Below are 16,720 nucleotides of genomic sequence, written 5' to 3' on the forward strand. Positions count from 1 at the left end.
ACACCCAGGGTGTTCACCGTCTGTCACACCCAGGGTGTTCACCCAGGGTGTTCACCATCTGTCACAACCAGGGTGATTAAACTCTCACCACACCCAGGGTGTTCACCGTCTATCACACCCAGAGTGATTAAACTCTCGCCACACCCAGTGTGATCGCCGTCTGCCACACCCATGGTGATTAAACTCTCGCCACACCCAGGGTGATCGCCGTCTGTCACACCCAGGGTGATTAAACCCTCGCCACACCCAGGGTGATCACCGTCTGTCACACCCAGGGTGTTCACCGTCTGTCACACCCAGGGTGATTAAACTCTCACCACACCCAGGGTGTTCACCGTCTGTCACACCCAGCGTGATTAAACCCTCGCCACACCCAGGGTGATCGCCGTCTGCCACACCCAGGGTGATTAAACCCATGCCACACCCAGGGTGTTCACCGTCTGTCACACCCAGGGTGATTAAACTCTCACCACACACAGGGTGTTCACCGTCTATCACACCCAGGGTGGTTAAACTCACGCCACACCCAGGGTGTTCACCGTCTGTCACACCCAGCATGATCACCGTCTGTCACACCCAGGGTGATCACCGTCTGTCACAGCCAGTGTGATCACCGTGTGTCACACCCAGGGTGATCACCGTCTGTCACACCCAGGGTGTTCACCGTCTGTCACACCCAGGGTGATTAAACTCTCGCCACACCCAGGGTGTTCACCGTCTATCACACCCAGGGTGATTAAACCCTCGCCACACCCAGGGTGATCACCGTCAGTCACACCCAGAGTGATCACCGATTGTCACACCCAGGGTGATCACCGTCTGTCACACCCAGGGTGTTCACCGTCTGTCACACCCAGGGTGTTCACCCAGGGTGTTCACCATCTGTCACACCCAGGGTGATTAAACTCTCGCCACACCCAGTGTGATCGCTGTCTGCCACACCCATGGTGATTAAACTCTCGCCACACCCAGGGTGATCGCCATCTGTCACACCCAGGGTGATTAAACCCTCGCCACACCCAGGGTGATCACCGTCTGTCACACCCAGGGTGTTCACCATCTGTCACACCCAGAGTGATTAAACTCTTGCCACACCCAGGGTGTTCACCGTCTGTCACACCCAGTGTGATTAAACCCTCGCCATATCCAGGGTGTTCACCATCTGTCACACCCAGGGTGATTAAACTCTCGCCACACCCAGGGTGTTCACCGTCTGTCACTCCCAGGGTGATTAAACCCCCGCCACACCCAGAGTGATCACCATCTGTCACACCCAGAAAGATCAACGTCTGTCACACCCAGAGTGATCACCGTCTGTCACAGCCAGTGTGATCACCGTGTGTCACACCCAGGTTGATCACCATCTGTCACACCCAGGGTGTTCACCGTCTGTCACACCCAGCATGATCACCGTCTGTCACACCCAGGGTGATCACCGTCTGTCACAGCCAGTGTGATCACCGTGTGTCACACCCAGGGTGATCACCGTCTGTCACACCCAGGGTGTTCACCGTCTGTCACACCCAGGGTGATTAAACTCTCGCCACACCCAGGGTGTTCACCGTCTATCACACCCAGGGTGATTAAACCCTCGCCACACCCAGGGTGATCACCGTCAGTCACACCCAGAGTGATCACCGATTGTCACACCCAGGGTGATCACCGTCTGTCACACCCAGGGTGTTCACCGTCTGTCACACCCAGGGTGTTCACCCAGGGTGTTCACCATCTGTCACAACCAGGGTGATTAAACTCTCACCACACCCAGGGTGTTCACCGTCTATCACACCCAGAGTGATTAAACTCTCGCCACACCCAGTGTGATCGCCGTCTGCCACACCCATGGTGATTAAACTCTCGCCACACCCAGGGTGATCGCCGTCTGTCACACCCAGGGTGATTAAACCCTCGCCACACCCAGGGTGATCACCGTCTGTCACACCCAGGGTGTTCACCGTCTGTCACACCCAGGGTGATTAAACTCTCACCACACCCAGGGTGTTCACCGTCTGTCACACCCAGCGTGATTAAACCCTCGCCACACCCAGGGTGATCGCCGTCTGCCACACCCAGGGTGATTAAACCCATGCCACACCCAGGGTGTTCACCGTCTGTCACACCCAGGGTGATTAAACTCTCACCACACACAGGGTGTTCACCGTCTATCACACCCAGGGTGGTTAAACTCACGCCACACCCAGGGTGTTCACCGTCTGTCACACCCAGGGTGATTAAACTCTCACCACACCCAGGGTGATCGCCGTCTGCCACACCCAGGGTGATTAAACTCATGCCACACCCAGGGTGATTACCCCCACCTGCCACACCCAGAGTGATCACCATCTGTCACACCCAGGGTGATCGCCGTCTGCCACACCCAGCGTGATTAAACCCTCGCCACACCCCGAGCGATCACCGTCTGTCACACTCAGGGTGTTCACCATCTGTCGCACCCAGGGTGATCTCCATCTGCCACACCCAGCGTGATTAAACCCTCGCCACACCCGGAATGATCACCATCTGTCACACCCAGGGTGATTAAGCTCTCGCCACACCCAGGGTGTTCACCGTCTGTCACACCCAGTGTGATTAAACCCTTGCCACATCCAGGGTGTTCACCGTCTGCCACACCCAGGGTGATTAAACCCCCGCCACACCCAGAGTGATCACCATCTGTCACACCCAGAATGATCAACGTCGGTCACATACAGAGTGATCACCGTCTGTCACACCCAGGGTGACCACCGTCTGTCACACCCAGTGTGATTAAACCCTCGCCACATCCAGGGTGTTCACCGTCTGCCACACCCAGGGTGATTAAACCCCCGCCACACCCAGAGTGATCACCATCTGTCACACCCAGAATGATCACCATCTGTCTCACCCAGGGTGATTAAACCCTCACCACATCCAGGGTGATCACCGTCTGTCACACCCAGGGTGATTAAACTCTCGCCACACCCAGGGTGATCGCTGTCTGCCACACCCAGGGTGATTAAACCCTCGCCACACCCAGGGTGTTCACCGTCTGTCACACCCAGCGTGATTAAACCCTCGCCACACCCAGGGTGATCGCCGTCTGCCACACCCAGGGTGATTAAACTCACGCCACACCCAGGGTGTTCACCGTCTGTCACACCCAGCATGATTAAGCTCTCGCCACATCCAGGGTGATCGCCGTCTGCCACACCCAGGGTGATTAAACTCTTGCCACACCCAGTGTGATCACCATCTGTCACACCCAGAGTGATCACCATCTGTCACACCCAGAGTGATCACAGTCTGTCACACCCAGAGTGATCACCGTCTGTCACACCCAGTGTGATCACCGTCTGTCACACCCAGAGTGATCACCATCTGTCACACCCAGAGTGATCACCGTCTGTCACACCCAGAGTGATCACCGTCTGTCACGCCCAGGGTGATCACCGTCTGTCACACCCAGAGCGATCACCGTCTGTCACACTCAGGGTGTTCACCATCTGTCACACCCAGGGTGATCGCCGTCTGCCACACCCAGTGTGATTAAACCCTCGCCACACCCAGAGCGATCACCGTCTGTCACACTCAGGGTGTTCACCATCTGTCACACCCAGGGTGATCGCCATCTGCCACACCCAGCATGATTAAACCCTCGCCACACCCAGAATGATCACCATCTGTCACACCCAGAGTGATCACCGTCTGTCACACCCAGAGTGATCTCCGTCTGTCACACCCAGGGTGATTACCGTCTGTCACACCCAGGGTGATCACTGTCTGTCACACCCATGGTGATCACCGTCTGTCACACCCAGGGTGATTACCGTCTGTCACACCCAGGGTGATCACCGTCTGTCACACCCAGGGTGTTTACCATCTGTCACACCCAGAGCGATCACCGTCTGTCACACTCAGGGTGTTCACCATCTGTCACACCCAGGGTGATCGCCATCTGCCACACCCAGCGTGATTAAACCCTCGTCACACCCAGAGCGATCACCATCTGTCACACCCAGAGTGGTCACCATCTGTCACACCCAGAGTGATCACCGTCTGTCACACCCAGAGTGATCACCGTCTGTCACACCCAGGGTGATCACCGTCTGTCACACCCAGGGTGATTACCATCTGTCACACCCAGGGTGATCACCGTCTGTCACACCCAGGGTGATCACCGTCTGTCACACCCAGGGTGATCACCGTCTGTCACACCCAGAGTGATCACCGTCTGTCACACCCAGTGTGTTTACCGTCTGTCACACCCAGAGTGTTCACTGTCTTTCATACCCAGAGTGATCACCGTCTGTCACACCCAGAGTGATCTCCGTCTGTCACACCCAGGGTGATCACCGTCTGTCACACCCAGGGTGTTTACCGTCTGTCACACCCAGAGTGTTCACTGTCTATCACACCCAGAGTGATCTCCGTCTGTCACATCCAGGGTGATCACCGTCTGTCACACCCAGGGTGATCACCGTCTGTCACACCCAGGGTGTTTACCGTCTGTCATACCCAGGGCGTTTACCGTCTGTCACACGCAGCCAGATAACCATCTAATAATAATAATAATAGCAGCCTTGGGGTCCTTCGTCCTGCCAGTGGTCTCCAATGCCATTGCTGAGGCAACAATGCGGATAAAAGAGTATTACGGTGGTGCAGTGGTTAGCACTGCTGCCTCACGGAGCTGAGGACCTGCGTTCGTTCCCGACCCCAGATCTCTGTCTGCCTGGAATTTGCACATTCTCCCCGTGTCTGTGTGTGTCTCACCCCCACAACCCAAAGAAATGCAGGGTAGGTGGATTGGCCACAATAAATTGCCCCTTAATTGGAAAAATTAAAAAAAGCGATGAACATCAAGGCATCAGAGCATTCAGACCTCAGTGCTGTTTAAAGATGGCTGCCTTTGAATCAGGTCATGGTGAGATTGACACCTCATTGGCGCAGTTTCCAGGCAATTGATTGGCCACCCACTGCCTTGGTTATATTTGGCTGGTGATGTGTCACTCGTGCAGAAGCAGGTCCAACTTCTGATGCTATCGCCCGACTGAAGGGAACTCCACTGTTAGAAACGGTTACTCAGTAAAAACCCATTGATCTCAACTTTGAAAATTTCAGTTGAGCCAGCCTTCTGGGGGTAAGTGAATTCCAGATGCCATGACTCACCGACAGTGTAAAACACTGAGTCACAAAGCTGGCTCAGTAAGCCACACATCTTACTCATTTTTATGATGATCCAGAGAATCCGTTTCTTTTACTGCTGGTGAGTGAACGCAATACAGTCTGTTGCCAATTTTACACAGCTTTGCTGAATTGCTGCCAGGCTAAACATTCTGGTAAGTAAAAGTATATTTTCAGCGTGAGAGAATTGCTGCAATATTGAAATTTCATCATGGTGTCTCATGCAGCCCACTGCACAATGGAGTTTCCCACACACCAATCAAATACCAATCCAACACCTACCAAACAGGGCCATTGTTAGGCCTTGCTAATTATTGTCCAGGTGGGTGGTACTATAAATCTAAACTCACTTTCATGGCTTTTGCATCCTATTTAAGGAGATAGCAAAGCATTCTAAAATGCGGAATAGTTGTAAATCTCAAATACTTTGGGCGGGATTCCCCGTTGGCTGACACCGAAATCGGAAAAATGATTGGCGGAGAAAAGGTTCTGAAGGCAAAATCTTTGCGGGTGCCGAATTGACGCCAAATCGCAATTTCTGAACAGAGATAGGGTAGGACACAGAGGGGCGCGACTGTGGGCCTCTGGGCCAGACACTGGCCGGGATGGTTGGGTGGGGGGTGCCTGCCAGGGTCGGGGGTGGGGGTGGGGGAGAACAGGCCATGGGGCCGCGGTGAACCCCCAACAGGACTGGGGCGTGTCCAGGCACGGACCGCCATTGCGAAGGCCTGCAAGACAGCCATCTTGCTGTGCACCCCGTTGACCATCCACCATGGCCCCTGGTTCTGCAGAGTGACACCGGCTGAATGGTTGTCCCCCAACCCCCAACTCCCGCACCCCCACACCCCAACCTCTGCCATACCCCCTACCCAGCTGCCAGCCACTGTTGGGGCATCATGCTGCCCACTCAAGGGCAATGCCCACTGTAACCCCTACGGAGGCGGCGGGTGCAGGCTGCAGAGCATACCACTGGCAAGGACAGCGCCAGCCGACGATACCCCTGGAGCAGGGATGGGTGCCAGGGCCAGAGTCCCGAAGGTGCCGGGCATCAACGGGGCTAGGGGTGCAGAGATGGGGGTGGGACATGCGGGGGCAGAGCCTGCCGTGCCAACTGGTGTTGGTTCCTGGGTGATAGGAGTTATCAACTGTGATCGTGGCTCATGACACCTATCCGGAGGCCACAGACCGACGCAGAGACCCGCTGCAGCAACATCCATGCAGCAACCAGGAGCGTTATTGGCCAATGCTTCAGCCTCCTGATGATGCAGTTCAGGTGTTAGACTGCTCTGGAGGGCCCTCCAATATGACGCTGAGAGGATCACCTGCATCGTGGAGGCCTGCAGGACATGGAGCACAACATCACGCAGCAGACGGGTGACGTGCCAGAGGAGGAGGATGAACGGCAGGCCTCGTCCGACGAGGAGGGAATAGGGAAGAGTGGGCAGGACATGGAGCCCAGGCGGGCACAGGAGGCCGCATGACGTATGTGCCAGGGCCAATGCGCACGGGACCCTTTGATCGGCACCAGGTTCACCAACTCGGTGTGGGGGGGGGGGGGGGGGTGGGACTGGCCAGGGGCAGGTTTGACTGGGTGGCAGAATTTTCTGGTCCCACCGATGCCAATTGGATTTCCCATTAAATCGACCCATGGCTGCCGGGATACCAATGGAGGGGTGCACCGTCAGTGGCACCGCACGATCCCGCCAGTGTGAACAGCCAGACTATCTCACCATGTTTCTCTCCACAGATGCTGCCAAACCTGCTGAATTTAACCAGTATTTTCTATTTTTATTTCAGGTTTGCAGCATCTGCCGTATATCGCCATTATTATAATTATTACAATTCCGGGTCAGACCTAAGTGCTACCGTGGGCAGGAGTCAGACATTGTCAGATGATGTGGTGCACCAGAGCTCATCGCAGAGCGGGTTGTCATCATCCTCCATCCCATGGACCAGACCCGGTGTTTCTGCCAACCCAGGGCCCCCACCCCACTGTGCGGCAGGTATGTATCACAGAAGGAATTGCAGGTTCACCCTGGCCGCACTGAGGAGGTTTTGCAGTTTTGTCCGGCACTGCTGGCTGGTCCATACAGTGTTACCCATGGCACTGACCACCTCTGCCACCTGCGCCCACGCTGGCAGCCTCCTTCCCGGGCCGGGGTACAGGGTCAACCGCCTCTCCTCCACCACGCCCAGGAGGGTCTCCAGCTCAGCATCACTGAATGGGGTGCTGCTCTCTACTACTCTAAGTAAATTAACATTAACTATCTCGACCAGGCTTGCTCTGATCCACGTGCAGAAGGTGTTGAATGATTTGTACACCCTGACTGTCACTACAGTTGTCACCAGTGGAAAGAGCAGAGTGCTGATGCCTCGTGTGTTTTATGGTTGGAAGCCCCCCCTCTGGTGTTCTGTCTGGTGATTGGTCGTGTTCTGTTCTGTATTATGATTGGCTCACCTGGGTGTCTGTCACTGCCTGCTTTTACCTCATGATGTGCATGGGTGCATATTACGACAGTGGGTGTGGGGAGTGAAGTGTGTTTATGTGGCTGCTGCTTGTCAGCTTCCTGAGTGTTAATCGTGGAACTGGCGAATCCGGCACCGTTTCTCATTGGAATTGATTGTGTTCCACGTGGCCTTGATGCTAGCCCTTCAACAGTACGGAATTGGTCAAGGTGCGGCGCCAGGTTTGCTGTCGTGGAACTCCACGAATCCTGTGCCGGCCATGGTGGGATTTGAACCCTTGTCCCCAGAGCATTAGATTGCACCTGGATTACTGACAATGCAGAATCAAGGACTGGATTCTCCAATTCTGGGGCTATGTCCCCTCGCTGGTGTGGGAACGATGGCATTTTACGCCAGGAAAACTGGCGCAAAATGGCCACCAATTCCCGTTTTGCTGGGGGCTAGCAGGAAGGCAGCGTAGAGCACCTGGCTCTAGCTGCCGATACGACCCGGAGAATTGCCGGGTCCGTGGCCGTGCAGCGGCCGCGCCGTGCTTCATGGCAGAGGTCGCTCGCGGACCCGGCCTGCGAAATAGTCCCCACCACAGTGCCCCCAGCCCCAAATAATGTCCCCCTCCTCCCTGAGGACCAGCCCTCCCCTGACTGTGGCGGCGCTGGACTGAGTCCGCAGCTGATGAGACCACACGTGTCCAGCACTGTATGAAACTCAGCCAGTCGGGGGCGGAGCATCGGGAGGCGGGCCTCAGGCAATTGCCTGAGGCCTTCGATAAGCTTTGGAGGGGGCAGAGCATCGTGAATGCGCCGCCGCCCCCAATTCAGTCGGAAAATGTGATTCTCCGGCCGTTTGCCAAACATGATTTCGGTGACCGGAGAATCCAGCATCTTTGGAAATTTCCCATCACCACGGTAGCACAGTGGTTAGCACAGTTGCTTCACAGTGCCAGGGGCCCAGGTTCGATTCCCGGCTTGGGTCACTGTGTGGAGTCTACACGGTCTCCCCATGTCTGCGTGGGTTTCCTCCGGGTGCTCCGGTTTCCTCCCACAGTCCAAAAATGTGTAGGTTAGGTGGATTGGCCATGATAAATTGCCATTAGTGCCCAAAACGGCTAGATGGGGTTACAGAGATAGGGTGGAGATATGGTGCTTAAGTGGTTTGTCCAAAGGCTGGTGCAGACTCGATGGGCCAAATGGCCTCCTTCTGCACTATAGATTCTATGATCTTCCATCCAACTCAAGAAAAGCTAAGCAGTTCTTGGGGCCTGAACTCTCCATTGCAGGGTCATAGACCTCTCCATGGCACCTTTTAATGCTTCTGGCAGGTATGTGTTGTGAGAGAAAGGAAGAGTTTCTTTTTCTGTGAGTCAATGTGTTTCATTAGCATGGGTTGCTGCTTGCTAACTAAGAAGAATTCCACCTCCTGCGAGGTAAGTTACATAGAATTTTCAGCTCCAAATTAAATCATTTGGCCAAAATGTTGTATGCAATCCTCCTCCAAATTCCAATGGGCGCTGGGTTTCATGTTCAAACCCCTGTAATGTGAGTTCTCAAACAACCACAGGAGCAGAATGTTCTGTCAAATGTCAACACTGCAAAATTAGGATGTGAGGTTGTTATAAATTTTATATTAAATGTAGATCAGTTGAGATGGTAAGCCTTTTCAGCTCTGTCAGGTGGACATACAAGATCCCATGGAATTCTTTTGAAGAGTTGCAGAGGAGTTATTCCTGGTGTTCTGGTCAATATTTATCCTTTAACCAAACTCATAAAAAGCACTAAAATGAGCAAAATACTGCAGATGCTGGAATCTGAAATAAGAACAGAGATACTGGGAAAACGTAACAGGCCTGGCAGTATCTGTAAGGAAAGAAAACAGAGTTAATGTTTCGAGTCCTTTTGGCTCTTCATCAGAACTAAAGAGAGGGAGAATGTGTTGGATATCAAACTGTAGCTGGGGGAGATTGCAACAAATAGGAACATTAAGAGCAAAAGGCAGATGATCTGGTGTGAGAAGCGGAAGGGCAATTTGCACTGGGGCCAATATAAGGATAGGATATTTTAAAAATAAGGGACTAATGTAAAGGAGAAAGGACACAATCTAACATTGTTGAATTATATGTTGAAACAGATGTGAAACGTTAATTCTTTAACGTTTCTCTTTCCCTACAGTTGCTGTCAGACCTGATGAGTTTTTCCAATATTCAGGTGGGCAGGGGGAACTGATATCGATTGGGGTGCACAGGGACAGGATGGAGCGGGCAGAGATGGCAAGGCTGGTGGAGGAGATCCTGCTGGTAGATAGGAGATATTCAGAGGCCCCGGAGACAGGGTTGTTGAAGGAGCGACAGAAGCTCCAGATGGAGTTTGGGTTGGTGTCCACGGGGGAGGTAGTGTGGCAATTAAGGAGGGCCAGGGGGGCAGTGTATGATATGGGGAGAAAGCGAGCAGGATGTTGACTCACCAACTTAGGAAGCAGGAGGCGGCGAGGTAGATGGGAAAGATGAAGGATGGGAGGGGAAGGGTGGTCCTGGATCCAGTGGGGATGAATGGAGCGTTTGAAGAATTTCATAGGAGGCTATATAAATTTGAGCCCCAGGTGGGGGCAGAGGAAATGTAGCATTTTCTGGATGGACTGGAATTCCCCAAAGTGGAGGAGGATTTGGTATTGAGGGTGAAGGTTATCCCGAGTCCAGAAATGCCGATTTTCGGAGTGCCGCAACACCCAGGTGTCGAGGGGGCGAGAGAGGCTGATGTTTTGGCCTTTGCCTTCCTGGTAGCCCGGAGACGGATCTTGTTGGAACGGAGGGACTCGGGGTTGCCGAAACTGGGGGTGTGAGTGAGTGAGCTCGAGGAATTCCTGAAGCTGGAAAAGATCAAGTTCACCTTGAGAGGGTCTGTGGGGTGGGGGGGTTCGTCCGGAGATGGAAGCCGTTTCATCGACTTCTTCAAGGATAGTTTAGATGTCAGCGGTGGTGGGGGGGGGGGGGGGGGGGGGGGGGGGGGTATATCGGGGGTAAATACGGGGGAGGCAGGGTGGGTGGAGAGGAACGGCATGGAGGGTAGTGTGTGGGGTGTTATTTATTGGCTAGGTGATTTCCTGTTTGTTCTCTTTTTCTTGGTTTTGGACTGTGTTTTATGTATATATTTATAAATGCCTCTTAATAAAAATATTTTTTAAAGATAGTTATATATCCCCATAGCCCCATATTCTTAAACTGCCCCCGGCCCTCCTTAACTGCCCCAATGCCTTCCCCGTGGATAATAAGATTTTAATTTGCAAGGCCGACGTCTCATGAAGAAAATAAAAAAAAGGAAGATCTAGAGAAATTGTCCAGGGTATCTCGCATTTCTGACATTATGACCCCCCCCCCCCCCCCCCCCCCCCCACCCACCACCACAACCACCCCAACCCTAGGAACCTTAATCTGGAAAGTGGTGCTAAATTCTGTTTGAATTTCTACACACAAGGGACAAGACAATATCCCAGTAACAGTAACGTTTGGGGGAGAGTTCTGGAAGCCAGACAAGTGGCAAGTGAAGCGTGATTATGAATGTTTCACTTAGCTTTTTCAGATTGTTGCAGAACATTGGGGTGCAGTTGTAACTCCTCTTGTGTTCTTGGACTGAACGCTGACTTCTTCCTGAGCATTTGCTGCTTTGCTCTCATCATGATCTTAACTGAAGAATAACAATCCCAGCTCATTGCTCTGTGAGAGTGAGTACAGACTTGGCTCAGTTATAAGCTCTCTCTTCTCAGCTCATTTCAAGGTTGAAGCTGGGAAAACCCATTGGTCAATGCAAAGAACCCTGAGGTTCTCACCTCCTGCATCAGTGTCAAAGTCACTCTTTGTCCACATTCACACTGCCCTTCTTTGCATCAGTTGGCCACATGTGATACTGAGCTACTGAAAAATATAACAGGACTTTTGGAAGATTTGTATGATATATTATTTCTCATATTCCTGTTAATGCGACACTACAGCTTGAAAGTTACTTAAAGGCATCAATGCCAAACACAGCAAATTTGATGTGTTTTTAATTTGCAACAAGCTCCTGTTAAGCATGACTTACAGCAGTGAGAATTCCACTCTGCACGTTTACAATGATATCTGATCTAAATCCATTGCTGGTGTGAATCCTATTGGGATAATCTTTACGTTGTAGATCCAAATTTATGTTATTCCACCTGTTCATTTGTTAATAATCACTTTTAAGTCTCTGTTAACCGTACAAGTTAAATAACTGGATTTGTTGACACAGGTGAGTTGGCAGTGAATGCCGTGTACCTATGGCTCCTTGGACCCGTCTCGATGCTGTGTCCTGGCTGCCAAGAGGATAGGTGAGTAATGCTATCACTTTCAGCCAACCTGGATTCGGAACCAAGCACCTGCATCAATGATATTACCCTTGAGTGTTTAAGTAGCAATTGGGGAGGCGATGCGGATGAAATTTGATACCAATGAATACCATGTGTATTGCACAAAGGAAGAAGATATGGGCGTTACATATTCACACCACATACCATACATATCCATACATATACACACCAAGAAAATTAGAAGTAGCAAATGAAGGTATTGATACATGTACTCAAAACAGACAGCAGCAATCGACAAAGCAGGTCAAGTGCTGAGCTTCATTACAGAGCACCGAGAGCAGCAAGGGAAGAACATTCACGGGCTGATAATAGTGTAGAGGCAAGTCGCAAAACTGGACCTTAGTTTCACAAGCAAAGCTTTTGTAGCAAGAGAATACATTCACATAGATTGGTCATGTAATATTATGCAGTAATGAATCAATTATGTACTTTGCTGGCGGTTCTGCTTTTGCATTGTTGCATCTGTGAAGAAAATGGTTTGCCAAAAATGTCTAGATTATAACGGTGTGATGAATGGTTACTGCCTTGTCATCATGTAAGGTGATGTCCCCTTTAAGACCGGGCTTGGAACCCTGGGGACTCTGCCTCTGGCTCCGCCCATCTGTGAGCCATATATAAGGGGCTGCCTTGTGGGCTGTGCAGCAGTTAGCACATGTCTCGGCTCTAGCATAGTTCTTAGTCTATTAAAGCCTTCTTTACCGTTTACACTCTAAGCGTCGTTATTGAGGGTACCACAAACGGTGCTCCTTCAATAAATGCTACTTTTTTGCAGCTGCTTCTATCATTGACCAGTCCCATAAATCTTCCTTTAGTTCCCGTAACAGCCTCCCCGAACAGGCGCCGGAATGTGGCGACTAGGGGCTATTCACAGTAACTTCATTTGAAGCCTACCTGTGACAATAAGCGATTTTCATTTCATTAATTTCATTTCATTTCATTTCATTTCATTTCCCTCTGTCTTAAACTGAATGGATTTGTGAAAGTTATAGCTTGATCTTTCAACAACCATCAATTATTTTAGTACTTTTTCAGAGATTAACTGGCTCCAACAACAATTGAGTCAGTGAGAACTTCAGAAGCCCCTTGAATACTTGCATGTGAATAAGCCACTCACTTCCCTGAGCCACACTGATTCATGGAGACTGGGAAGGTAACAGGTTCATCTCTACAATTAATCATCTGAACAACAAAAAACAGTTAGTAAGTGTTCATGTTCCTGACTAGCACCTAGCTACTCCTTTAGAATGTGTGAATAGTATCTGTACCTGCATCAGGCTTTATTAAATAACCAACCAGTAATGCAAGACTGGGGACTGGTTAGCTCAGTTGGCTAGATGGCTATTGCGTGGTTCAGAATATCACCAACAGTGGATGCTGGTTGAGATAGACCTGGGACCTGCTTTGCTTGCCTCATGCTGGATGTGGTACTGGAGCAGGTCAGAGGCTTGGAATCTTGTGGTGAATAAATCACCTCCTGACTCTCCTAGGCCTGTCCACCACCTACCAGGCACAAGTCAGGAGCATGATTGAATACTCCCCACATGCCTGGATAAATGCTCCAACTGCATTCAAGAAGCTCGACATCATCCAGGACACTTGATTGCTCCCCCTTCCACAAACATTCACTCCCTCCACCACCGACGCACAGTTGCAGCCATGTGTGTCATCTCCAAGATGCACTGCAGGAACACATCAAGGCTCCTTAGGCAGAACCTTCCAAACACATGACCACTGCCATCTAGAAGCACAGGGGCAGCAGATGCATTGGAACACCACCACCTGGAAGTTCCCCTCCAAGTCATTCACCATCCTGACTCGGAAATATATCAGCCGTTCCTTCACTGTCACTGGGTCAAAATCCAGGAACTCCCTCCCTAACAGCACAATGGGTGTACCTACATCACATGGTCCGCAGCGGTTCAAGAAGGCAGCTCATCCTCTCCTGCTCAATAGCAATTAGGGATGGGCAGCAAATGCTGGCCTAGCCAGCGATGGCTACATCCCATAAAAATGACTTTTAAAAAAATGGTGCCAATTGTCTCTGTTTAATAGAGAGAGCAACTTATGGCCCTTGTGGTCTATGGTTAGTTACCTACCTAAGCCAGTCTAAGCCTATTTATAAAGCATTGGTGCTTGGATGATACTCCAACATAACTCCCCACCTTACGCAGAGGTACAGAGAAAGCTGAGAGAAAATGGCTCGCGTGCAGCCTTTTCATTGTAAATAGATTGGGGGTGAAATGGACTCGACTGAAAATAGTGTCTGGTTTCTGGATGTTACAAGCCTCTTCAATTCCCAAAATGGCATTCTCACTGTATGTGCACACTTCTGTGCAGCAGAAGCTATATTGTTAAAGGGGCCTGCAAATTATTAAATGTATAGAGATTGCAAAACTCTGAGGTGCAGATGGATCTGGCTGTCCCAGTAGATGAATCATGTTGATAGAATCTAGTTTTATTCATAGTTTTATTCATATAGGGTTTAGTTGAATGCATATAGCTAAAGGAGATAAATATTAAAAGTGCCTTGACTGTGTGCACTCAGTCATTGCCTCATATAATGAATTAACCATTGTATTCCAGTGTATTCGGCACAGTTGCTTCACAGCTCCAGGGTCCCAGGTTCGATTCCTGGCTTGAGTCACTGTCTGTGCGGAGTCTGCATGTTCTCCCCGTATGTGCGTGGGTTTCCTCCGGGTGCTCCAGTTTCCTCCCACAGTCCAAAGATGTGCATGTTAGGTGGATTGGCCATGAAAAATTGCCCCTAGTGTCCAAAAAATGTTAGCTGGGGTTACTGGGTACGGGGATAGGTTGGAGGCATTGGCTAAAGTAGGGTGCTCTTTTCAAGGGCCGGTGCAGACTCGATGGGCTGAACGGCCTCCTTCTGCACTGTAAATTCTATGATTCTATGAATCTCCTCAGTAACCTGGTCGGTACCTTCTGGGGATCATAAGCAGGACCCTGTGGACCTTTGCTCTTTCCATCATGTCCTAAATTACAGAATACTGTGCCCCAATATGGTACCAACTTGGATGAAGGGATCGAATGTACATTTGCTAAATTTTTTGCTGTCACAAAGATTGGTAAGAAAGTAAGATGTGGAGAGGTCATAAGGATTCTGCAAAGGGATACCAATAGGTTTAATATGCGGGCAGAAATTTGGCAAGATGCAGTATAATGTGGGAAAGTATGAACTTGTTCACTTTGGCAGGAAGAATAGTAAAGCAGCAAATTATTAAATGTATAGAGATTGCAAAACTCTGAGGTGCAGATGGATCTGGCTGTCCCAGTAGATGAATCATGTTGATAGAATCTAGTTTTATTCATAGTTTTATTCATATAGGGTTTAGTTGAATGCATATAGCTAAAGGAGATAAATATTAAAAGTGCCTTGACTGTGTGCACTCAGTCATTGCCTCATATAATGAATTAACCATTGTATTCCAGTGTATTCAGCACTGGAACGTATTGTTCTCTGTCTAATCAACTAATCAATTCTTAAGGTCTCCGCCAAGCTATGAGACACAGCAAAATGTGAGAAAACATATGCAGTACTTTTCTTAAGACTGCGCACACAGACGCTAAGCTGGTTTTGATAGGCACCAATAAATCTTAAGTAATGTCCAATGTTTGATTAACAACTCATCCTCTAAGTAACAGACATTCATTTGAACAAACCAGGAAGTCTCAGCTGAGAATTAGAAACCAATGAAAGTAAATGAGGGGTTAAACCAAAGATAAGAATTCTCTTAAAAGTAGGACCTCATGGTTGAGGTCTTTGTTCCTGAATTCTTGAATCATCTATCTGTTTGTTTCTATCGAAGTGATTTCCTTTTATGCTTTATACTTTTTGCCATGTGCTTGACTTTTTGATGTGTTGTTTGATATTTTGTTTCTAAGCTTTTATTCAGTTCTTATTCAAGTGTATACCAGTGAGTAATTAACAATAATAAAGTCGTATTTTTGATATCTCCCACCAACCAGACTACCGATTCCTATTAGAAGGTAAAATAAGAGTCCCACAATTTAGCGAACCAGCCTGGAAGAGCCCAAACACCACATTGAGGCATCAGGCAGCGGATCGGCAGAACCTAGGTAAGAGACCCTCATGTCTGTGGCCGTTTAGAGTCGGGTGACCTCCTACGCACCCCTCACAAAAACATCCAGGTTCAAATGTTACAGATAACAAAAGAGTTACATAGACAGCAATTTGACTTGACCGAAACCAGTACGGAGATGGAACAGAAATTTCTAAAGTACAATACTTCCAAAGGACAATGGTCCCTAGATGACACAAGAAGGGTTTGGGGAAAAACTACCCGCATGAGAGATAAAAAATGGACCAAATGATCCCTGGTTATAATGAGCCAGCTCCAAAAGAGAAACGAGACTGTAGCAAGTCCCAACTATGATCGCAAATAAAAAAACAAAAGGAGCAATTACGCGCAGCCTGTGAGGCGATAAAGAGAGACAAACCCAAAATTGAAAAGCTAGAAAGTTTAGAAGAAGAGGTTGAGGGACTCAGATGTGAAGTCTCTGAACTGAAATTAAACCTTAGCGATTCTAACTCGGAAAGAGACAAGCTCAAATTAATAAATAGCGAGTTAGCATCTGAAAATACAAAGCTTAAAGCGGAAGTATCAAAACTTCAGTTGGGAGTAAAAGATCTTCTGACCCAGAATAGGGAACTTAAAGAGAAGTTATCAGCTAAATCCCTGAC

At 49.8% G+C, this 16,720-nt stretch overlaps 1 protein-coding gene across 1 annotated transcript in view; it reads left to right on the forward strand.

Annotated features, from left to right (window-relative positions):
• Positions 1–9,402: 9,402 nt before the first annotated feature.
• LOC140407074 (ankyrin repeat and SOCS box protein 1-like) overlaps positions 9,403–16,720 on the forward strand; it is a 91,490-nt gene continuing 84,172 nt past the window's right edge. The window contains exons 1-3 of the mRNA XM_072494822.1: positions 9,403–9,481; positions 9,792–9,916; positions 15,002–15,083. Coding sequence (XP_072350923.1) covers positions 9,403–9,481; positions 9,792–9,916; positions 15,002–15,083 — 286 coding nt within the window. The remainder of the gene's footprint in view (positions 9,482–9,791; positions 9,917–15,001; positions 15,084–16,720) is intronic.

The sequence above is a fragment of the Scyliorhinus torazame genome, chromosome 2 (assembly GCF_047496885.1).
Source record: "Scyliorhinus torazame isolate Kashiwa2021f chromosome 2, sScyTor2.1, whole genome shotgun sequence".
Taxonomy (NCBI): domain Eukaryota; kingdom Metazoa; phylum Chordata; class Chondrichthyes; order Carcharhiniformes; family Scyliorhinidae; genus Scyliorhinus; species Scyliorhinus torazame.